The sequence below is a fragment of the Ovis aries genome, chromosome 16 (genome assembly GCF_016772045.2).
Source record: "Ovis aries strain OAR_USU_Benz2616 breed Rambouillet chromosome 16, ARS-UI_Ramb_v3.0, whole genome shotgun sequence".
NCBI classification, from domain to species: Eukaryota; Metazoa; Chordata; class Mammalia; order Artiodactyla; family Bovidae; genus Ovis; species Ovis aries.
Window position 1 is genome coordinate 28,665,658 of NC_056069.1, and position 24,408 is coordinate 28,690,065.

A 24,408-nucleotide genomic window follows, 5' to 3' on the forward strand; every position below is an offset into this window, starting at 1 on the left:
ACTCGGACTCCTTATTTATTTGATGGAGCCAAGGGGAGGCCTGGTTGGGAGGGAGGCGAAAGCTGGAGAACCCCGAGTTCCCCTCTCCGAGCGGAGCCGGAGGGGATGCTGCGCACCCCGAGCCGGGTGCCGCGCGTGGCCGCCCCCCGCAACAAGTGCCGGGTGCCATGGCAACGGCGGGAATTTACCGGTCCGGGCGGCCGGAAGCGGCCCCCGCCGAGCTCTCGGCTCGGGGAGCAAAATCCTGTCCCCCTCCAGGGGGAGCAAAATGGACGAAAGACGACCCCCAGGCAGAGGCTCGGGGCGCCTTAGGGACCTAGGGCATCTCTTATCTTTCCGGGGCATGACACTGCCAGTCGGAGGTACTAGAGGGAGCCGAAGCGACCGGAGATCGGGCCAACGCTGCCCACTGGGGGGGCCTCGGCGCCGGGCGCAGCCAGCCAGCGCCGCGCAGCGCAGCGGGCTCCATTCCTGGCTGCCGCCGCTCAGCCCATTGCGCAAACCCGGCGGGTCCTATCAGCCGCCTGGGTCGCTGCTGCTGAAACCCCGGAGGCGGGATCGGACGCTCAAGGCGTCCACAGGGGACTAAAAATACCATGCACGGCTCGTTGCCTAGACCCCTGCTCGGGGCCACCAGGGTTCTGTCCCCAAAGCTGGTGACCGCCCCAGACGGGGGGGAGGGGAGGAGAGAGGCTGTTGCCCCCTCCCCCTTTTGGCTCCCGCTCCCGCTGCAGCAGCTGTTGCCAAATGAACCCCAGAATGGGGATGTGCGACCCACCCCCCATCCCCAGCCACACACCTCGCGGCCAGAAAACGGCAAGGGGGTGACGGGCGGGCAGAGGAATCTGGCGCTGGGTCCGAGGCTCTGGAAAGGCGAGAACTCACCTGCAAACAGGCAGTCCTTCTCGGATCTGGACTTCTGGATCACGACGTCGATATCCTTCTGAATTCGCTCTTGCCTTGAACACATCCCCATTAAATAAATCCCTGGAAAAGAAGCAGCCGCTATTTTCCACCCCACCCCACCCCCTCGCACGCTTCCAGCTTTCGTAAATACTCAGTTAAAAATGAAACCTCTGGCCGAGGCAGGGGCTGAAGGCGAAGTGGTTTCGGAAGTGATCCCGGGTGAGAGAGGAGGCGGTGGTGGCGGAGGAGGAGGGGGGGGAGGTCGGCTTTGCATTCCCAGATGTGACCGCCCAGCTGCTGCTCGCCGCTGCTGGATTCCAATTTCTTCCCCTCCTGACAATGGATGGTGATGACACCGACTCTCACTTTCTCCCTCCCCCCGCCAAGACCAACGGCCGTGGGGGGGCCGAGGGTGCTGGAGACGGCCGGAGAGCGATCACCGGCCGCGCGGCAGGCGCCGGCGAGGGGCGAGCCCCGCTCCGCCTCACGCGCGCACACCCCTCGCGGCCCGCACGCCGGCCTTCCACACCCGCGCACACTCGCGCCCGCGGGCGGCGGCGGCCGTGCCGAGGCTGCTGCAGCGCCGCCGGCCGCCGACCCTCCCGCGCCCGCCGCCCAGTCACCCGGTCCCGGCCGCCCGGGCTTCGCTAGTATCCCCGCCGGCAGAGCGCAGGCTGGATTCCCCAGGCCGGTGGCCGCTCGCGCCGGGGGCTGAGTGGGAATGTCGGTAGTGAAGACTCCCTGGGGCTCCCAGCCCGCCCCCCCCCCCCCCCCCGCCCCCCGCCTCGCGCTTCCACCACTTTTATGAATTCGACTCCACTTTCGGAAGGAATTATGAGTCATATGGAAAACCCAAACCCGAGTGGCTGGAAGGGGGGAAGAGGGGCAAAGCGAAATCGTTCAATATGGGAAATAAATAAATAAAACGAACAAATCCTTCCTTGTTGTCACATCAGGCAAGATGGAAAAAGCCTTGAAATGACTCCAGACGTACACCCTCCCGTGCCTACACTGCCAGTCTTTTTTCTCCCAGATAGAAGTAGTTCAGCCCTTCTGGAGCGCCCTTTAGGAAACACATCCCCTTTTGAGAGACTTCTTCCACTTGCAGAGACTCACCCGTTCTGCTCTGCTCGGTCTTTCCGTCCATGAAAAATTGGCAGAATCAACTGGCACGTGCCAGGGTCTCCGTCAAGGATGGATATCTGTTTGGCTTGTTTTAAAATGCCACCCTTTTGCCAGTCAGTCAAGAGAAAGCTGCTACAATCCTGTTGTCTTGCTTAGAACTGAGATAGTGCTCTGAGCCTCACTTTCTGTTCTGCCTAAGGACAACTTGGGCCGAGGTAGCTGCCCTGCCTCTGTACTGCCATGTGCCCTAGGACAGGCTTGTTAATCTTTTCTCCATTGGGACGGCTTCCCTGAGCAGTGCATGTCTCGCCTGGTTCTGCATCCCCAGTGCCTGGTGCAGTGCCTGGAATATAACCGGGAGGCGAAAATGCTTACTGTCTGAATGCATAAATGGGTGGTACCTTCAGCCTCTTTGTGGATACTCCAGCTTCAGTGCGCTTCCTTATCACTATGAGTACCCAAGAGTTGTCAAACTGGCTCAGACCCCTAATCAGTTCAGTTCTGATGCTGACAGTGACTATGTATTCTTTAGGAGAATTAGGAATGGGTGGTCCCTTATGGAGTCTTTAGATTCTAGAGAGAAAAGCATCCAGAGATCATATGCCCCAACTCCTCTGTCTTGCAGAAAGAAAACACAAAATGATTTGTTGTACAGCCTGGAATACATCACATTCGTTGTGAATTATAAGAGGAAACATTCATCTGCATTACTTGGACTACTGCAGTCTTCAATAGTCAAAGCTCATCTCCTGCTCACCCCTCCTGAAATGCTTCTTGACTAGGGCAGGACAGGTTCAAGTCTTTCCTGGGCATGTTGCTTTGTGCAGGCCCCTTGGCTACCAAAAGCACTTTCTTCACTTTCTCCTAACACTGGCTATCATGCACACTTCCTCCTGCCATCCTGTCCTCTAAATTCCCGAAAAACTTAAAATCTATGAGCTCACAAGAATTAATTTTATAGTTGTGTTCCCAAAGTAGTGCCCTTTCCACAAACAAATTTGAAATCGTTTTAAAAGCATGGAATGTTTCGCCCTGGATCACCTCCTGGTTTACTACTCACTCCATAAAATAGGCCTTCTTGTGATTTGCCCTACTTTTTTTTTTTTCAGGCTTTACAGGCTGTCGTGTTTTGGTTAAACGAAGCTAACCTCACTCTGTTCATGCCCTGAAGGTGCAGTATATTTAAATATTTTTAAATTTTAAGAGATAAGGAAAAAATTAGAAACTTTACTATCTGGTATGCATTTCTACAAGGTAAGTTTCTCTAATAAAAACTACCAAGCCATCAGTATTGCTAAGCTAGATCTTTATGACATGGTGCTTTCAAACTCAGCTCACAAGCCAGTGTCCCGCTTACCCCACCTCATCTCAGACTCTTATTATTAAACATTAAACATTTAGATTATTTGTGGTCTTATTAAAAACTATATTCACCTTTGAGATGAGGAGGTTATATCCCTACCTTAAACACTGTGTGCACACAAACACACACACACATGCCTTCAGGAACATGGTAAACAGTAGGCCCTCAATCACTATGCTTTAAAAAGAAATCATTTTTTCACAATGAGAGACAATTTCTGTGATATGCTATAGTAATTGGACATAATAATCTATGTGTTAGATGATAGAGTCTAGCCAAAAATGTTCCATTGGTTTATAAAAATGATCCCAAGCCAACCAATAGAATTTACTAGAAAAAAAAAATGTAAATTCCTCACCTATGCTAAAATATTCAACTGCAGAAGTGTAACATAATGGAAATGTGGCAGCAAGTTCAACGGTGTGATGTAGATATTAACAACTCACACTTATTCAGTACTTAGTAGCCCACCCTGATACTGCTCTAAAAGTTTTACTTATGTTAACATTTAATTCACAATAACCCTATAGGGACGCTATACTGTTATTCTTCATATTTTAGAAAAGAGGAGACTGAGGCACAAAAAGGTTCATTAGCTAAAGTGGGACCTGATGGGCAATGAACCTTTTCCTCTCTCCAAATCTTTCAGCAGTTGAACTGAACTTTTAGGAAAATAAACGTTCAGAAGTCTCACTGCTGAGTAAACTGGCCCCCTAATGGCAGCAGGCCAGGAGTTAGGCCAACAAGAAGTCTTATAATGGATTCTGAGGGAGGCCTGGAGCCTATGGATTCTCAAAATAGCCTCTTCTAGTGGCAGTTATATTTCTCTTTCCTGCAATGAACTTCCTTTCCCAAATGAATCCCAGCCCTCAGTAAAGTCTAAAGTAAAAGCGTGAGCTCTGCTATTCCATGGGGATTAAGAAAAGAGTTTGGGGGCAGGATTGGCAAAGACAACAGTCCCCTTTCCCAAATGATGTTATCAGTAGCAAATACCCATGGGAATGCCCAGCAGACTTGGTCAGCCATGGAAACAGCACTGTGATAACTTGCCTTTATGGTAGAATCAGAGTCAAAAGGGGAGAGGTTGAGTCTGAGGGGTTGCTATGGAAAGAGGTCACCGAGGACCTTAAGCTAGAGTGAGGAAGTGAGATTTTATCTGAGAGAAATGGGAAGCTACTGGAAGGAAGGCAATCTCAAAGCTCTTGCCAATTTTTAGATTTATATAGCTTCTTCTTGCAATTGTTCTATAATGGAAACAAATCCATACAATTCAAAATCCTGCTAGCTAGCCCCAGCTGGCCTCTTCTAAAACAAGTGGATTTGGATGCTTCTTTATAAAGCAGCTGGTAGTTTTGCTTTGAGAGAAACTAATCATGCTATCTTAACTTCATCATATTGATCTAACAATCAAAGTAGGGGCAAACCAAATTTGACCTTGAAATTGGAGAATTTTAGGTGGTATGATATGAAATTCACCTGAATTTGATCTTTACCACACTCCCTAACCTAAGGTCAAATAGAGCAGCACAGTGGTCATGTGGAGGGTTTATGGTCCTTCCTCACAATCCTAGTGAATTTAACAAATACTGAAGCTATAGCATGAAACCTGCACTGCTCTTTCTAGTTCCAAGGGCCTCTTTAACTTAGTCCCAAATGTCTCTCATTAAACTTTGATTCCCGTTTCTACTATAGATGCATCCACAGCCCTAGTTAGATTAGATTCATCACCATCCCATGCAAACTCATCCTTCTCAGCTTCCACTCAATCTTTATCTTAATTCTTTGATGTTTGGTAGCTAAGTTATGTCCTACTTTTTCGTGACCCCATAGACTATATTCCACCAGCTCCTCTGTCCATAGGATTTCCTAGGCAAGAATACTGGAGTGGGTTGCCATTTCCTTCTCCAGGGGTATCTTCCTGGCCCAGGGATCAAACCTGTGTCTCCTGCATTGGCAAGCGGATTCTTTACAGCCGAGCCACCAGGGATACCCTGTCTTAATTCTACTTTCTTTAAATGCCTCTTCTTTGTTTATTTTTTAAACTGCATAAATACTGCATGAACATATTCTCAGTGCAAACCATTAAGTCTGAAAATTCGTATCTATCATAACTTGTAACTCTACTCATTCCAAAGGTAACTGGCATTAATAGTTGTAAAATAATCCTCCCATTCTTGCATTCATCTAGCCACACACAAATGTACGTCTATTCATAGATTTATACATGTATATTCTAATTTAAAAGAACCACACAATACACATTGTTTTGCAACTTGATTCTTCCACTGTCTTAGAGAACTTAGTGCAAAGAGGTCCAGCGCATTTTTTTTGGCTACTGCAGAGAATTTTATCAAATGGATGCACTGTCATATATTTTAACCATGCCTCTGCAGTCATGATGGGCTTTTCAAAATGTTCTGTGATTAAAATAATTTGCAATAAAGGCACATCTTTATGCAAATTTTCCAGTCTCTTTGGGATAGATTGTTAGAAGTGGATTGATTGAATCATAGGGAACTGGCGTTTTATTTGGTAGGTACAAGCAAATTGCTCTTAAACTATCTTGTTTTATACTCTGCGAACTCTTTTTGCAAATACCTAATTCTCTGCAACATTTCCAACAATAGGCACTATCAATCTTTAAATCTTCTTCTAATTGGTTGGATGAAAAATATTCACCTTGTTTTTATTTGTATTTCCCTGATTATTAGTGAGGTTGGGCATTTTTTCAAATGCTTATTGGCAATTTATAGTCTTTTGAGTATATAAGTATAACCGAGTATGATTGCCTGTTGTAGTCTTTCTCTATTTTCCTATTGTTTTTTCTGGATTTTTATTTGTTTTTCCTAGGAGTTTTTATGTCTTGTGGACAGCAATACCTTTTATTTTATAGACACTCTTTAGTTAGTAATTTTAGGTCTTTATTTATTAAAAATAATACAAATTTAAGCTAACTCCTTCAGACCACATACTCTTTTCTTCAAAAAGATCTGTTCTGATTTCTCCAACTCACTAATATTTCCTCTTCTTTAACTCCCCATTTCTAGATTGTAAGTTCCTTGAAGGCAGGAACTAGTTTTACTCAATTCAGTAACCACTGCAGAGCTTACAAAAGAGACTGTTTAAATTTAATACACAGTAATTTAATGGATAATTATTGGATTGACTTGAAGCTTTAATTATTGTCTTTTATTGCTTTGCTTTAAATTCTTTGAAATTTAGATTGCCCCTGTTACGCTGTTTCTGTTGCCCATAAATAGCTCCTGGCACAGTGCTGAGTGTATTGAAGCTGCTCAGTACAGATGTATTGATTACTTGATTTCACTTTGTTATGACCTTCAACATTTCATGCTTTCTTCTGAAAAAGAGAAGCATTTCCTCAAAAGGATCCCATGGGATATTAACTTTATATTATATAATGAGATTTCCCCCCAAGATGGCTCCAGATTCCAGTAAATTTGAGGGAAAGTGGATTACATAAAGTTAATTAGGTTTTTCTCTAATTAATGTTGAGTCTGTAATACACCTAACTAAGAGGAATACGTGGCATTTCCAAATAGTTTTAGATGAATGAACATTTGGGATTTGTGTTTGTTTGTTGGCAGTGAACCGGGTTCTGTGTAATTACAATATTTTCTTAATTCAACTAAAAACTTCCCTTATATTTTCTTTCTCTTTGTGATATCAACTGTGGAACAACTTTAACACTCATCCCACTGGGCTTTAGAGTAAAACAGGATCAAATCCTGGCTCTCTAACTTACTAGAATTGGAAACTTGGGCAATATATGCAATCTCGATTAGTATTCTTATCTGAAAGATGGGGAGAACATGGCCCATAGCCATTAACAGTTGAAGAGGTTTAAATGAGATAAGCCTATGTAAAGAGAACTATTGTGCTGTGCTCAGTTATGTCCTACTTTCTGCGACCCATGGACTGTAGCCTGCCAGGCTCCTCTGTCCATGGAATTCTCCAGGCAATAATACTGGAGTAGGTTGCCATTCCCTGCTTCAGGGAATCTTCTTGGCCCAGGGATCAAATCTGCATCTCTTGCATTAGCAGGTGGATTTTTTTTTTTTTTTTTTTTTACCATTGTGCCACCTGGGAAACACAAAGAGAAATAGGAGTAGCTTAGTAAAAATTAACTGTTATTAAAGAGCTGTTTCTAAGAACTTCTATTCCTCACTCCTATCTACAGTTGATTAGTTTCTTCTTGGCTTCCCCAATTTACCTGCTAGTTATCTGTCATATTGTCTGGATGTATTTGTTGTAAGTGGTAAGTCCCTGCATAGGGACTTCCTCTTCTTCTTATTTGTAGTCCTTGCCCATGTGCTCCATGCCATCTGGAAACCCACACAGATTCTAGGCAGAGGAAGGAACTGGAAGAACATGAAAGGAGCGCCTCACTGAAGGTCCAGCTTTTATAAGCCAGTCTTAACCTCCTCCAGCTCACATCCAGGGTTACTATATTTGTTGGGAAACGTTCGGTTGTATCACAGAACTCTCACTCAAACCAGCAAAAGCAAGACTTAATATGCGGGCTCAGACAACTGAGAAGTGCATTTAGGTGGTGTAGCAGACCAAAGCAAGAGCTGGCAGACCTAGCAGCTCAGGGAACTGAACTGGAGCTTCAATTCAACCCATTTTCTCTCTCTTCTCATTTCCATTTCTGCTTGGCATTTTCATGTTTCCAAATATCAGGGAAAATGGCCCTCTGGTAATCTCAGTCCTACAACATTCCAGCTTATTAAGCCTGGGTAGAGGTGAAAAATGGCTTCTTTTCCCCAAAACTCTACATGAATCCCAGGATAAAGATAATATAATTAACCGCTTTGGGTCAAAGGTCTATCTTTTAGATAGTCGCTGCTGTCAAGTAGATGAAGTATTCTGATTTGTTAAACCCAGGTCTGTTACTCATTCCACATTTAGGGGCAGATGTGGGAAAAAATGAAGGCAATATCTCTTACTGGTCTCATTTACTACACCAGTTTACTGCATTTCTCTAGACTAGATCTGGGATGTTCACTAATATTTTTGGAGATAAAATATCTCAAAGATATTTTGTTCTTCGCAGTTTGGATTTCTTCTCATCTTATTTTTACAGCGAAATACTGAAAATGCTTGCAGACTGTGCTTCACGCTGGTGCTGCTCCATTGCACTTACCACACATACTGTTTGTCTTCCTTTCTTACAAGGCTAAGCAAATGTGCCCTGATTCTGAGTAATTTGCTCTGTTCAATAGAATTTCTCTTACACTTAAGCTAATGTGTGAAATAAAGAAAACACTCAATAAATACTCATGAAAAGAAGAAAGGAGAGTACCCTTCCACAGTGTGAAATAGAAACACAGACATCAGGCATGTAACTCAGATGAGCTGAGGGGTGGGGGACAGGTATCAGTGATGCTGAGTGTTGAAAGCAGAGTAGGAGTAAAGAAAGTGAAGAACATTCTAGGCTGTGGGAAGGTCTGGAGTCAGTGGGGTGCCGGAGCTGGCTCCTGTAAGCTTGCAAGAACAATTGTGTGTACCTCCTCCTCACTCTACATTCAGTGATTTCACACTGGTAGCTTAAAATCAGCTGAAATAGGGATATTTACCACAACACTCAGAATCACTGCAAAGCAGGCACTCAGCTTTCTTCTCCAGAGAGCTGACAGTGAAACATTTACTATGCCACTGCATGAAGCATGAGGAGGACGGAAGATTACTACAGATGAAGCTAGAAAGCTACTCACAAGTCAAATTATGAAGGAACTTATGTGTGAAGCACAGGCATCTGAATTTCTTAGCCACTGAAAGATTTGGAAAGGGGAAACACATGACATGACTTGCTCAATATCTGCTGGCTGGAGCTCTTCAACAATAGCTTTGTACGGCAAACTTGGCAGGAGGTGACGTAAATAGTCACACTATATTAAATGCTTGCAGTTCTAGGGAAGCTATTGCCTGTCCCAGCAAATCAGTCTTAACCAACAGCTTAGCCTAGAGCTATGCCAGGCTCAACCTAAGTGTGATTTCATCAAGACCAAGCATAGCCACAAGAGCAGCACTGCTTCAAGTCAGTGCCAGTAGCTCATACATCCCATATAATACAAGTCTATTTCCTCCTGCCACCTGGCACGCCAGCTCCCGAAATGTTGACATTAGCAAACTTCCAACTGAAAGTTTGCCAACTGTTGCCATATTTTTTTTTTTTTCTTATCTGTCTAGGTTATTTTAGGTGTGGTTCAGTCTAATAGCAGAAGTCTAACCTTAAATGGGCTTTCACATTGTTTCAAATTTTTGAATATGTATAGAAAAAAAAGCTTATTTAAGAGAGGAAGAGATTGAGAGAGAGAGGAAGGGAAGGAAGGAGGGGAGGGAGGGAGGACAGAAAGATGGCAGGAAGAAAGGAAGAAAAAGTAGTAGATCTTTCCAGGACTGTTGAGATGAAAACACAGAGCTGAAGCAGCGGCAGCACATGTGATTTGAAACAAGCAGCTATCTTGGAGCACTCTTTTCAGAGTCACTTTGTTGGTTTTTATATAGTGCTTTGCTTTTATGAAAGCAAGAGGACAGGTTCTTGAAAACTCAGTGGACCGGTTCTTGAAAATTTCTTACTTGACTTCATAGCAGTCCAAGAGCCTTCCTCCCTTTCCCTTAGTTTCTGATCCCTAAAAGCAGTTTCAGGGTCTTAGTTCCTGAATCGGACTTTTTCCTTTCTTGGGGTCTCTGGGCTTTCTACTGCCCTGTTTAGGGACTATTTTGTGTGTAAAATGATTGTTCTACCCATGTAAACTTCTTATAGTTTACAAGGGAAACTTAAGATAGAATCAGGAATTAGAATTAATATTGCTGTCACTAGTCACTGTCGTAGAAAAGTGGTTACAGAAGACCCTAGTGAGGACAAACTCAGTAAAAAATGTGTGCTGCTTCTCTTATCTTATGAAAGTGGGTCATCCATGAAAAGTTGTCATAGGGCAAATCTTTATAAGTCAGAAATGTAAGTATCATTGACCTTAACAGTATAGAATCACTTCAAGCATTGACAAAGCAAACTTACGATGCCCAATGTTTGTACTGAAATTTAATGCAACAGATTCTATTATTACTCAGTAATTCTCCTGCCCTCCAATCTGCATGGGCAAAGTCTACTTCTAACTGTTGCTGGCAATGTGACTCTTTTTGGCCTCCTGTCAGGTATAGTGCACCTTGCTGCCTTTGGCTTTGAACTGGTCCATCAACTTGTCAGGGCCAATAGGTTGTTCACAGGTGTGAAGCAAGCAGAAGCTTGAAATGTGCTAGTGTGGTTGGACGTGCTCTCTTGCACCTGTGCCATCACCAGGGGAGAACATAACTCAAGGAATCTGTTGGTTCCCAGACAGACATGTAGGGCAGATCTGGATTCAACTTGCAACTTGGAGCCAAGTCCTATCTGCTGCCGCTGCTGCTAAGTCGCTTCAGTCGTGTCCGACTCTGTGCGACCCCATAGACAGCAGCCCTGTCTAAAAGTGATGCTACTCCAACCTAAATGATGAACAGACACATAAATAAGAATGAACGATTGCTGTTGTAAGCCACAAAGTTTGGAGTGGATTTATTACCTACTCAGCATTGTTGTAGTAATTGTTGACTGACGTAAAGAGTAAAAACAAAATAAATCAATAAAAACAATGTAAACAGTCTACCAGACCATTGCTGGTATGCACTAGAAAACTATGAGTTTCTTGCAAAGACAATTTCATGTAGAAGTAACAGGGAGGCCTGGCGTGCTGCAATTCATGGGGTCTCAAAGAGTCAGACACGACTGAGTGACTGAACTGAACTGAACTGAGCTGACTGAACTAACTTTTTACCTACAAAGACACCTTCGTGCCCTCATGATGGTTCCCATTTTTTTCCACTTTAAACAAAAAAAATTAATGGAAGGATAATTGGTTAACAAAGTTGTGTTGGTTTCCGGTGTACAACAGATGGCTCCGTTTTGTCATGTTCAACACTTGCCTTCTAGGACGAAAAGACAGTATGAAATCAAACCTTTACAAAGTAAACTTCTTTACATCTGAATGGCCAGCTCTCACAATGTGCTTGAAAATAACATTAAAATGTTAAACGTATTTGTCTCTGAATATTGGTATTATGAATGCTTTAATTTTTTATCCATCCTTATTCAAAAATTTATAATAGTTATTCAGATTATTGGCATGATTTTCAAATGTTTTCATTTATTTTAAACAAATTTACCTTGATTTTCAAATTATAGATTTAGTTCAGAACTAACAATAACAAAAAGATAGAAAGTGAACACTGTGGCTCTTCCATAACTGAGGTGTTTATTTTACTTTTGCTCTATTTTTCTCAACTCTAAATAAAAGAGAGGACTTCTTTTTTAAATGAATGTCTTCAGTAAAATCTTACTTCTAGGGGCCATTTAGATATTGCTTATCTGACATTGGTGGTAGGCTCTGTAGTAGGGATATGTCTTACTGAAACTGAGCAGGACCCTTTGGGGCCTTAACAGGGACCAACTCCCCCCATATCACCCACCTTTCATTTATAGAAATGTTTTAGCCTCCTAAGCCTTCCCTGAGTTCTATAGAGCAAGCTTAATTAGAAAAGTGAGAAAAAGCCAAAATAAAGGAAAGCAGTCAAACAAGACAAAATAATAATTGTTCAGTCATAAACCAAAGTCAAGAATCTTTAGTTCCTCCTCAGGGGCTATAAATAAAATCCTGAACCATATCTTTGCATTGTTTTGCAGATATAAAAGCCTGCATCAGGTGGAAGACGTTAACTGCTGACCTCCAGTATATAGACTCCAGACTGGTTGGAACTGGAAAGTTGATGTTGGTTCCCAAAATACCACCTGGCAACCTCACCACCAACCAATCAGAAGAATGTCTACAGGTTGATCAGGTACCCTGCCACCCTCTCCCTCTTTTTTCCTTTTCTGAAACCCTTCTCTGAAATTCATCAAGGAGTTCTGGTCTTTTGAGCAAGAGTTGCCCGTTCTCCCTGCTTGGCCCTACGATAAACATTGGGCTTTCCTTCACCATAACCTAGCATCAATAAATTGGCTTTGCTGTGAGTCAGGTGATGAGACCTGTATTTGGTTTGATAACGTTACCAGGTCTCAGGAACAAGGACTTTCTCATCCATATAAAATTCATCCATCCCCTTTCATCCAATGGCATTTTAGGGATGTCATTTTCACCCCCGAGGACACTAATAGGGGTCACTTGCGATCCTCCAGCACAATGTTCCAGAGAAAGAATCTGCAAAAGGTCACAGAGGAGAAGTTCAGCTAGCATCACCCCTGTGGTGAGGCAGCACATTCTGCTTACACAAGTGCAGGCTGGTCAGCTCACTTAGGTCCAGCTCCTTGGACCCCCAATGACACCTGTGGCTGCAGGTCTTCGTTGCTTGTTGCCACTTTTTTCCTTCCTGTTAGGGTGACGCTTACTCCTTGGAAGAAAAGTTATGACCAACCTAGATAGTATATTCAAAAGCAGAGACATTACTTTGCCGACTAAGGTCTGTCTAGTCAAGGCTATGGTTTTTCCTGTGGTCATGTATGGATGTGAGAGTTGGACTGTGAAGAAGGCTGAGTGCCAAAGAATTGATGCTTTTGAACTGTGGTGTTGGAAAAGACTCTTGAGAGTCCCTTGGACTGCAAGGAGATCCAGCCAGTCCATTCTGAATGAGGTCAGCCCTGGGATTTCTTTGGAAGGAATGATGCTAAAGCTGAAACTCCAGTACTTTGACCACCTCATGCGAAGAGTTGACTCATTGGGAAAGACTTTGATGCTGGGAGGGATTGGGGGCAGGAGGAGAAGGGGATGACAGAGGATGAGATGGCTGGATGGCATCACTGACTCGATAGATGTGAGTCTGAGTGAACTCCAGGAGTCGTTGATAGACGGGGAGGCCTGGCGTACTGTGATTCATGGGGTCGCAAAGAGTGGGACACGACTGAGTGACTGAACTGAACTGAAAGAGTGCCCTCTCTCCAGGTCTTACTTCTTCCCAAGTTCATTATCCTCCCTTCTCTCTCTTCTAATTTGAACCTGAAATATTTTTATTTTTTTTCATTTTGGTTTAAGGAGAAGGTAGGAGAAAATTCTTCTCAGCCTCTAAATACGTTGGTAAGTCTAGAACCCTCTATATTTCCTTAAGGCTTAGAACCTTAGAAACCAAAGCCTGAAAAACATTTTCCTCTGCTTTGCCTTTTCACATCCCTCTCTAGAGATAGTGGGCACACAGAGGTCTGAAAAGTAAGTGAAATAGAGAGAAAAAAAGTAAAAGTAATAGTGCAAGAGAGAGGTAGATAGAGCTATCTCTCTGTATTTAATAAATTAATGGGTCTGTTATACTCTCATAATTATTATTTTTCTGTACTAGTTTTTAAAAACAGAATACTGCTTTCTTCTAGAAAAATCTAAATTGATTTTTTTTGGCTTTTTAAATATTTTAATTGGAGGATAATTATAATATTGTTATGGTTTTTGCCATACATCAATATGAATCAGCCATAGGTATACATGTGTTCCCTCCATCCTAAATCCCTCCTTCCACCTCCCTCCCCACTCTATCCCTCCAGGTTTTCCCAGAACATCAGCTTTGGGTGCCCTGCTTCATACATCAAACTCACACATAATAAATTATTGCAATTGTGTCAGACACTCTGCAAGAAAGAATGTGACATATTTTTATGAGGTCCCAGCCATTATCCAACCAGAAATTCTTAGCAGATAGGTTTTAATATAAGATGCAACTATGTTCAAACTTTTCCTACATAGTTACATACTTTTTCTTACATACTTCCTCACACTTCACACATTTCCCTTTCTCAGCACCAATTTTTAAGAAATAATCATTTTTCCCCAGAATATTATTTGCCTTTTGTGGGCTACTTCATATGCCATTTGAAAGCGTGATCAAAACAGTTATATTCTGAATACTTTTATTTGGGCTTGTTTGTTTGCTGAAGAGAAGTTAACAGTACATCTCCAAGAGTACAATAACTACAAAAGAAAACATTCTCCTAGTTGAGTTTATATGGAGTTCTCCATCTAAGCATAAAATATTTTATAAAGAAATGTGCTAACTGAATACAAGCCATACAATCAATACAGTTAATCAGGATCACTTAGTACAGCTCTTTTGTTTGTGGCTGAGGTGAATAGAATGAATTTTGAAAGAGACAGTCTCTAGAATTTTAAACAACCAAAAGAGAAGTACTTGTGTCACACAAACATATATACACATGAGCAGGGACTAGAGACCAAGAATCAAACTGAAAGAGAGATTCTTACACTTGAGGTGGTGAAGTTGCAGCATTTTCTCTGTAGTGGAAGCACCTCCCACAGCCAGTGCAAAACTCCATGTGTTCAGTGAGGACACATGACGGAAGCTTTGAAGAACTCTTCATTAATTCCCGGTAAGCTTATCAGATATCCATATACCACTGTCTTAGCAAGCAAACTTACAGTGACAGCTGTGAGTTAAATCTCTCTGTATACATCTGGTAACATCTTTAACCCCAGTCCATGGAATGATGGTTTATTTGGTTATAGTTTGATGACTCAAATTGGAAGATATTATTTCTCTATTGCCTGTTCTCATTGCAGATGAAGAGAAGTCTGCAATAACCTAGTTGTCTCTCATTGCAGGTTATCTGCTTTTCCTCCCTGTTACATTCCAGAGAATCTTTAGTATCTTGCAATTTCACTGTGGTATATGTTCAGTCACTCAGTCATGTCCAACTCTTTGCAACCCCATGAACTGCAGCACACCAGGCTTCCCTGTCCATCACCAACTCCCAGAGCCTACTCAAACTCATGTCCATCACATCAGTGATGCCATCCAACCATCTCATCCTCTGTCATCCCTTTCTCCTCCTGCCTTCAATCTTTCCCAGCATCAGGGTCTTTTTCAATGCGTTGGTTCTTCGCATCAGGTGGCCAAAGTATTGGAGTTTCAGCTTCAGCATCAGTCCTTCCAGTGAATTTTCAGGACTGATTTCCTTTAGGATGGACTGGTTTTATCTCCTTGCAGTGGTATATGTAGCTATGTGTTTATTTTTATGACATTTGCTCAGAGCTTGAGTACTACCTGTATCTAAAAAGCCTAGGTGTGAAAATGTTACCCTAAAGTATCTCTCTGATTTTAACTTAAAGATCTTTTGTTTGAAAACAAAAGATTCAACTTGTTTGAAATTAAATAAATGAAAAACACAGTAGCACTCAAAATACCCACATGCACTTTACCCTAATGTTAATATTTTTTAGAAAATTTGTATTATCATCTCTCAATAGGTATTCCAACTTTCAATCCTTAGACCTGGGTCTTACAGAAACCTGCAGTGTGTTGCTTGGCTCTGTGCCTGGTGGAGACATCGAATTTTTTTCTATTAGTCTGGTTCAGCTATGTATTTTAAAAGTATCTTCTATCATATTTTATCTTTATTTCTGTATGTTTGGAATAGGAGTGAGTTCTTCCACATTAATACAACATTGAACATAAACGTCTCAATGTAAATGAAGAGCTACATTGCAGGAATTCTAGAAAAGGGGTCAAAAATAGTATTATTTTCCTTTCTGCTTGCTTTGTTAATATTTTACTTTATTTCTGAGAGGAGAGTCTACAATCTAAAAATAGCAGAAAGGAAGAGAGATATGAGACTTTTTTCTTCGCTTACCAGCCACATACCATTGGGAAAGAATGTTTATATATATACAAGTATATATGTATGTATATATATACAAAGGGCATCTATCTATGTGTGTGTGTATATATGTTTTTATGTATACATAAACATCCATATTCTGTATTAGTGTTTTAAGTTTGCTAAAACAAACACCAGAGACTGGGCAACTTAAACAACAGAACTTACTTTCTCACAGTTCTAGAGGCTAGAAGTCCAAGATCAAGGTGTCGGCAGGTTTGATTTCACTCAGAGGCCGCTCTCCTTGACTTGTAGATGGCTATCTTCTCCCTTTGTCCTCACAGGCTCTTCTTTCTGTGTGTATGCACGCAAGTGTTCAACTTTCTTCTTCAAATAGGAACATCAGCCCTACTTCTCTAGGTACCACCGATATGACCTCATTTTCCTTAATTGCATCTTTAAAATCCATCTGTCCAAATAGTCACATTCTGAAGTCCTGGGGGTCAGGACTTCAACGCATGACCAGGATAGGGGCATAACTCAGCCTGTGACATATCCCATGTATCAGTGATCCCCAACCTTTTTGGCACCAGGAACTGGCTTCATGGAAGACAATATTTCCATGGATCCAGGTGATGGGTGGGGTGGTGGTGGTTTCAGGATGATTCTCATTAAGAGCCACTGCGCAACCTAGATCTCTTACATGTACATTTCACAGTATTCATTCCTGTGAGAATCTAATGCCATCACTGATCTGACAGGTGGCAGAGCTTAGGCTATAATGCCAGTGATGGAGAACCCCTGTAAAAACAATGAAGCTTGGCTTGACCACCTGCAGCTCACCTCCTGCTGGCCAGCCCAGTCCCTAATAGGCCTATCATTCTATAGTCCCTATTAGTCCCTGATAGTCCTTAATAGGTCCCAGCCTGGAGGTCAGGGACCCCTACTATATATCTACAACATATATATATATATATATATATATATGATTATATAAATATAATCTCTTTATTAGCTTCGTCACTCTAGTGATAATGGAAGGAAAAGCTTCAGGTGACTATCCCTTTTGTATGAATAAGAATTCTGTCTGCCCTTAACATAAGAATGAAGTAGAGAGAAATCCATTTAGGGAGCAATATGAAAAAATTCTAAGATTTCAGTATGATACCATCATTTTTTCCAGGGGTCAAATGTTAGCATATGTGGCATGCCATAATGAGACAGAGTTTTTCAAAGCCATATTTCAAAGCCAATTGTACTGGCTCACCATCTCATACTGCCAGCATTCATCTAGCACTCAGTTGGAGAACTGAGCTAAAAATCAGGCTTTTCTATATCAGCAGAGTAGCACAGAATCTGACCTTAATCCTGAATTTCTACTCTATAATACCTTGCTTCCAAACTGAGCCATACACTCAATTTTTTCTTGTTAGAAGATCAGATTGATATTTTTTTTAACAATAATAAGACAAGAGTAGCAATCTTGGAAAAATAATAACTGGCAAGGCAAAGAAAAACCATTCATTCATTCAGCCATTTATGAACAAACTTGTTTGCTTCATTATTAACACAGCCTCTGGAAGGTTAAGTAGATATTCTTTTGTAAATATCTTTCAGTCATTCATAAGTATGTGTAGTTTACCTTTTTCAGTAAACTATAAATTCTCAGAGGAAAGACCTGTAATTTCTTTCTTTTGACTTCCTTTTAGCAACTGGTAATCATGAACATATCAATAACCTCAGATATGCAGCTGACGCCACCCTTATGGAAGAAAGTGAAGAGGAACTAAAAAGCCTCTTGATGAAAGTGAAAGAGGAGAGTGAAAAAGTTGGCTTAAAGCTCAACATTCAGAAAATGAAGATCATGGCATCTGGTCCCATCACTTCATGGTGAATAGATGGGGAAACAGTGGAAACAGTGTCAGACTTTATTTTTTTGGGCTCCAAAATCACTGCAGATGGTGATTGCAGCCATGAAATTAAAAGACCCTCACTCCTTGGAAGAAAAGTTATGACCAACCTAGATAGCATATTCAAAAGCAGAGACATTACTTTGCCAACAAATGTCCGTCTAGCCAAGGCTGTGGTTTTTCCAGTGGTCATGTATGGATGTGAGAGTTGGACTATAAAGAAAGCTGAGTGCCGAAGAATTGATGCTTTTGAACTGTGGTGTTGGAGAAGACTGCTGAGAGTCCCTTGGACTGCAAGGAGATCCAACCAGTCCATTCTGAAGGAGATCAGCCCTGGGTGTTCTTTAGAGGGCATGATGCTAAAGCTGAAGCTCCAGTACTTTGGCCACCTCGTGTGAAGAGTTGACTCATTGGAAAAGACTCTGATGCTGGGAGGGATTGAGAGCGGGAGGAAGAGGGGACGACAGAGGATGAGATGGCTGGATGGCATCACTGACTCGATGGACGTGAGTCTGAGTGAACTCCGGGAGTTGGTGATGGACAGGGAGGCCTGGAGTGCTGCCATCCACGGGGTCGCAAAGAGTCGGACACGACTGAGCGACTGAACTGAACTGAATCATGAACGACTAATTGAATGTTTATAACAACTATCACAGATTAAAGAGTCTTTCAGTGAATATTTTCCATCATTTCCTAATTTCCAAGCCCTGTGCTATGCTCTCGGGAATGCAGAGATTAATGCATCCCCAACCATACAGCAGATTTCTTGGAGAGAGACATGAAAAATAAGTGTTGTAAATGCTGAAGATGTTGTACTAGAAATCTCAAAAGGAAACAGCTGCTGTAGAGGCAAAGTGCTCCCACTCAGACTCATGTTGCCTAGATTTGAACTCTGGTCTCACCACTTACTTCTTTTATGAGTTTAGGCAAATTTCATTAGTTCTTCAGACAAGTTTCATCATCCTAAATAGGGATAAATACTCTTATCTCATAAGAGTATGAGAAGGATTAAAAGCAATTATGCATTGATTAAATTTCCTTAGTGCCTCACACTGGTAATGTTATTCTTTGCTCAACAATCAAGTGGGAAAAGGTGATATATCTTCAAGGAAAATTTCCTGTAAGTGGTCTGCACAGAGGTCTGGGAAGATTCCAAACCTAGCACTACTAATGGTAAAGAATAAAATTAATTTACACAAAATATTTTTTAAAATCTTTCTAAATATCAAGAAATTTCATAATCATTGTCAACAACTTGAGAAAGATTGTTATAATTATATGCAGCTGATAAGGGGGTCATTTTTAAACCTACAAATTATTAAGGAAATGGTGAAGAACCCAACATACAGATGAAAGGTAGATGACATGGGTAAGTACATCTATCCCTCACTTTTCTGAAGTTCGCTTTCTGTCACTTCACTTTACAAAAGATTTATATTAGCACCTGCTTTCTCACCAACTGAAAGAAGTCTAAAGAAAATTTTTGCTTGTATAAAATAAAGGTGAAAAAAATAACATTCAGCATTTGTTTTGCTGGGAACTGTCTTAAAGGCATTACCCACCCCCAGCATCGTCAAACACCTTCCTGGGAACCGTACTCAGCAACTCAGGATCAAGGCACCAATAGCTTCAAACTGTGTCTGTGAGCATCTGTGCTTTATCTTGATTTATGTTGTGTGTCCATTAGCAAGGCGTGACCTAAGGTAATTGATTTTCCGCAGGCCATTTTGGCTTAGGAAATGTTTCACAGGAACATTTTACTTTTTGAAAGCCGGGGAAACCTATATACATAGAAAGAGAAAAGCAACAAAGAGAGGCAAATTGCCAATTGTGGAAAGATGCTCAATCACGATAATTCAAGGCATTCAAATCCAAATAGCATTGATCACCATTTTTCAACCAATGGCAAAACATATTTTGTAATATCCATCATTGCCGACTACCTGGTTGGGAACCAGGGCTGTGCTCACCCACACGCTTGGAGAGTGTGTATACTGATTAAACTTCAGGTGTACAGTGGCACCTACCAAAATTAGTGGGGCTTCCCTGGTGATTCAGTAGTAAAGAATCCACCTGCTAATACAGGACACACAGGAGATGTGTGTTTGATCCCTGGGTCGGGAAGATTCTCTGGAGGAGGAAATGGCAACCCACTCTAGTATTCTTGCCTGGGAAACCCCATGGACAGAGGAGCCTGGCAGGATACAGTCCATGGGGTTGCAAAGTCAGACAAGACAGATCGACTGAGGAAGTACACACACAGACACCAAAATTAGTAGTGTATATTCTCTTTGACTGAGCAAACCCTACAAATTATGTACAATAATATATGCGTAAGGATTATTCATTTCAGAGTTGTCTGCAAGGGTAAACTGGGAACAACGTAAATAGTAACTGATAAAGGAATGAGTAGATAAATAATTGTACATCTGAATGATGTAGTATGCAGTAACTAAAAGTGTGGGAAGAGATATATACTATTATGAGAAAGACCCTAAGACATATTATTAACTAATAAAATCAAGGTTCATGAATGGTGGTGGTTGGCTGTTTAGTTGCTAAGTTGTGTCCGACTCCTAAGACCCCATAGACTGTAGCCTGCCAGGCACCTTTGTCCATGGGATTTTCCAGGCAAGAATACTGGAGTGGATTGTCATTTCCTTCTCCAGGGGGATCTTCCCAACCCAGGAATCGAACTCAGGTCTCCTGCATTGCAGGCAGAGACAGCATGTATACTAGTGTAGTACACTACTTTTTTAAAAAGTAAATGAAACATACTAGGTTGACAAATTTATTTTTTTCTTGATCAAGAAATTATTAACAGCACCTACCTTTGGGTCATATTGTAGATAGGGAAGAGGGAGGGAGACATTAATTTTTCATTTTAAACCCAATGAGTTATTCAAATATAATGCCATTCTGTTTATGATTAAACAATGAAATACATTTTTAGATATAAACATATAATACTACTCTGAAAAGCTAGAAATTATTGAGTGGAGATTAGAGTATAGGAAACTCATGTGTCACAACTTTTAACTAAACTATGTTCTTTAGCATCCCAATTCTTTTTGAGAACAGTTAAAACTTCATCTTCTAGACTTCAAGTAGTTCTTGGAATTTTATTTGGCTCTTTTCCTGTCCAAACTGCTAAATCTTCTGACAGGTTAAACTTTTTTTCTTAAAACATTAATTTTTTTCCTTGGTGCATTTTATAGGGTTTTTGTACTATATCTGGTTTTTTGTCTGATTAGTCTTTATCCTTTCAGGAAGACTAGTCCTGGTAGACCTCTTTCTTTTTTCCCAGTTCTTACGGCTTTTTCACTTTTTGGCTTATAATCAAAAATCAATTTCTGACTTATTTTGTCCTAGAGAAGCTTAATGGAAGTTATAGCAAGCTAAATTGGTTATTAATTAAAAGTATAAAGCTTGCAAAACCCTAATATGGAGGCTCTAACCCAACGACATTTCCAATAGTTGATATAGCCATTCACTCTCTAAAACCAGCTATTTTTCTTTTGAATTGTATTACCTTTAATTCTGTAAATTGAATGTTATAGAGCACCAGGCAGACTGCTGTGAGTAATTATAATACTCATTGCTGAGTGATGTGACTTCTTCCTCAAAGCTAAGCTTTTTAGGGAAATCGCATGATTAGGTCCCTAGGTGTCTTGGCTTGTTCAGAGAATCATGTTGGCCCTCCAGGGAGCTAATGTGTCTTTAATTATTTGCAGGTTCACAGGAGACCCTTTATAAACATAAGCATGTTAGCTCAGTAACTAAATAACAGTAACATGAAACATGGCAGAGATAGTAGAAAGAGCTGCTGGAAGCCAATGCAAACCCAGGAGCTGCCACCTCTATGGCACATCCTGTAGCTTTCTGTCAGTAATTGGTTGACAACTGTAGACCTTGGTGTCTGTATGCAATTATATATATTAGGCCCTTCTGAAATATAGGGGCCTTCTAAATGTCTATAGAGGAGACTGAGAAGTAAAGTACATCTACTATATACTTTAAAAAATTATTTATTTATTTATGGTTGCACTGGGTCTTCCTTGCTGCATGTAGGCTTTTTCCAGTTGCACAAGTAGGGGCTACTCTTTAGTTGCTGTGTGCAGGCTTCTCATTGCGGTGGCTTCTCTTGCTGCAGAGCATGAGCTTTATTGCCCTAAGGCATATGGGATCTCCCCAGACCAGGGACTGAACCCATGTTCCCTGCAATGACAGGCAGATTCTTAACCACACAGATGATCAGGAAAGTCCCTACCATATACTTTGACATCTTTTAGGTGAGAGCCAAATTTGTTTAAGGGATCTCATCTTCTGGTCTTAAAGTAGTGTTTAAATTTATGGGAGATCACCATGCGAAGATACAAACAAAGGGGAAAGAAGTCTGCCTGATGATGGAGCCAGAAATTGGAATGATGCCTCTATAAAACAAGGAACTTAAAGGATCAGTAGCAAACACCTTGCAGAAGCCACAAGGAGCAAGGAAGGACTGTCCAATAGAGGTGCAGAGGGAGCCTGGTTCTGCTGACACCTTGATTTCAGGCTCCTATCCTTTGGAACTGTGAGAAAATACCTTTCTGTCATTTTAAGCCATAACAAATATAATTGTGAAAATAGCAATACATCCGCAAAGTAAAATATTTAGATGCACATTCTACAAATGTCAACAAAGTAAAAGTTTTCTTTTCAACTTCTGCACCCATCATTTTTCTTCATTCTTTTGTGAAAACGGTTTAATATCTGTAGGGGTGTTTATATACAAATTTTGCATATTTATACATTATAATAACATATAATATACATATGCATAAACAAAAAATGGAATATCCTAAATATATGGATCTGAGAAGTTTTTAAAATAAATTTGGGTTAGAACATAAGGGCATGGTTAAGACTAAAAACTCCTCAATTGAAAACAACCTCATTTTGTCAATTCAATAGAACAGGGAACACCAGGCTCTGTTTTTTGACTGTTGTTCTAGCAGTATCTTAATGACAAAGTTTACTGAAATGGAAATACATGTAGTGACCCATTGTTGGAAATACATGTCGTGCCCTCCTAAGTATTCAGTGTTCCCCACCCACACATACTCCTTAAAAAGATAGTGAATTTCCCAGCCATGACAACATCTGAGTGAGATAACCCCATGCCAAGAACTCTTGGTCATCGGTGCAGGAAGGAGCATATGCTTTCAGCTAATCAAATCAGAAGAGAGCACAGCTTTTTATTCACTGATTGAGGGGAAAATAGCTTCTCTCTGATGGTGGCAGAGGAAGCATAAGGTAGTTCCGTGTGATGACATGGAATTTCAAGCCACAGAGTAAAATGGAGACCTAATAATGTCAAAGGGAGATACTCATGGACTGTAGCCCACCAGGCTCCTCTGTCCATGGAATTCTCCAGGCAAGAATACTGGAGTGGGTAGCCATTACCCTTCTCCGGGGGATCTTCCTGACCCTGGGATTGAACCAGAATCTCCTGCATTGCAGGCAAATTCTTTACTATTTGAGCCACCAGGGAAGCCCCACAGAGAGGACAAGAAGTATTTATTTTTTGTTGTTGCTAAAGCTCTGTATCAAACTATCTTGAATTCTTTACTATTACCCAAATTCTCTTTTTTATAAAAGACAGTCTGATTTATGCTTCTTGTTACTCACAACCAAAGTTACTCAAATATACTAGCACCAAAATGTTATCTCACAATTGATCAACACTAGATTTGCCAGAGTTATGGGGATATTTGTTTGCTAACTTAATTAGTAAATAGTCCATGTTCAAATACATTTGGAAAATATCCAGCTGTATTTTTCACACTTTTAGAGATCCACAAAGCAAAAGACATGTTAAACATTTCAAGAAGTAAAAAATTAAAAAAAATCTAATTATGATTACACCTACAGTTTTCATTATAATTAACCAAATATTTCCTTTTCCATGTAATATTTATTGAAAATATATATTTAAAAAGGTTTTTACCTAGAACTGAAAAATACTGATTCAGATTATCAGTATATTTTCATATTCTACTTTTCCCACAAGATTAGAGTCAACATTTTTAGCCAGGACATTTGGACCCAAACACTCCAGGCCTTTTAAAACAGGTTGCAAATATATATAATTTGTTTCTTACTTAGTCAAAAGACCTCAGGTCTGTCCAGTTACATTTTTAAGTCCAGCCAGGCTTACAATATGGTTGGTCTTTTCCTCAGCTCAGCTTGTTGAATTTTTTTTCATTTTACCTGATGTGACATAGATTATATCTTAAAAAGACAAATGTTTGCTGTGCATCTCTTATATTTTTCTTGATTTTTTAAAAATATAAGTTACATATGCCTAATAGGCCTGATTTTAACAGTAAATAAATTTATAACAGAAATACTGGGGCACTTGTGGAACCGTTGAAAAGGCTGGGAAACTGGACTTAAAAGTTAAGCAGCCAGTAAAC

General features: G+C 41.0%; 1 protein-coding gene and 1 long non-coding RNA gene across 4 annotated transcripts in view; one reads left to right on the forward strand and one right to left on the reverse strand.

Moving 5' to 3' along the window:
* Window positions 1–2,204, reverse strand: part of PARP8 (poly(ADP-ribose) polymerase family member 8) — a 195,871-nt gene extending 193,667 nt beyond the window's left edge. The window contains exons 1-2 of one of the 3 annotated variants that reach the window (XM_042233798.2): window positions 2,023–2,204; window positions 886–987 (exon numbers count right to left, since the gene is read on the reverse strand). In XM_042233798.2, coding sequence (XP_042089732.1) covers window positions 886–987; window positions 2,023–2,053 — 133 coding nt within the window. In that variant the 5' untranslated portion in view covers window positions 2,054–2,204. Of the gene's footprint in view, window positions 1–188; window positions 1,248–2,022 lie in introns of those variants that run through there. The other 2 variants (XM_012096951.5, XM_042233797.2) reach the window with 2 other exon arrangements.
* LOC105602554 (uncharacterized) lies at window positions 520–22,665 on the forward strand. Its single transcript, XR_001021236.5, has 4 exons — window positions 520–1,125; window positions 3,141–3,202; window positions 12,135–12,289; window positions 17,750–22,665. It is a non-coding gene; the product is annotated as an uncharacterized LOC105602554 (long non-coding RNA).
* Window positions 22,666–24,408: the final 1,743 nt, after the last annotated feature.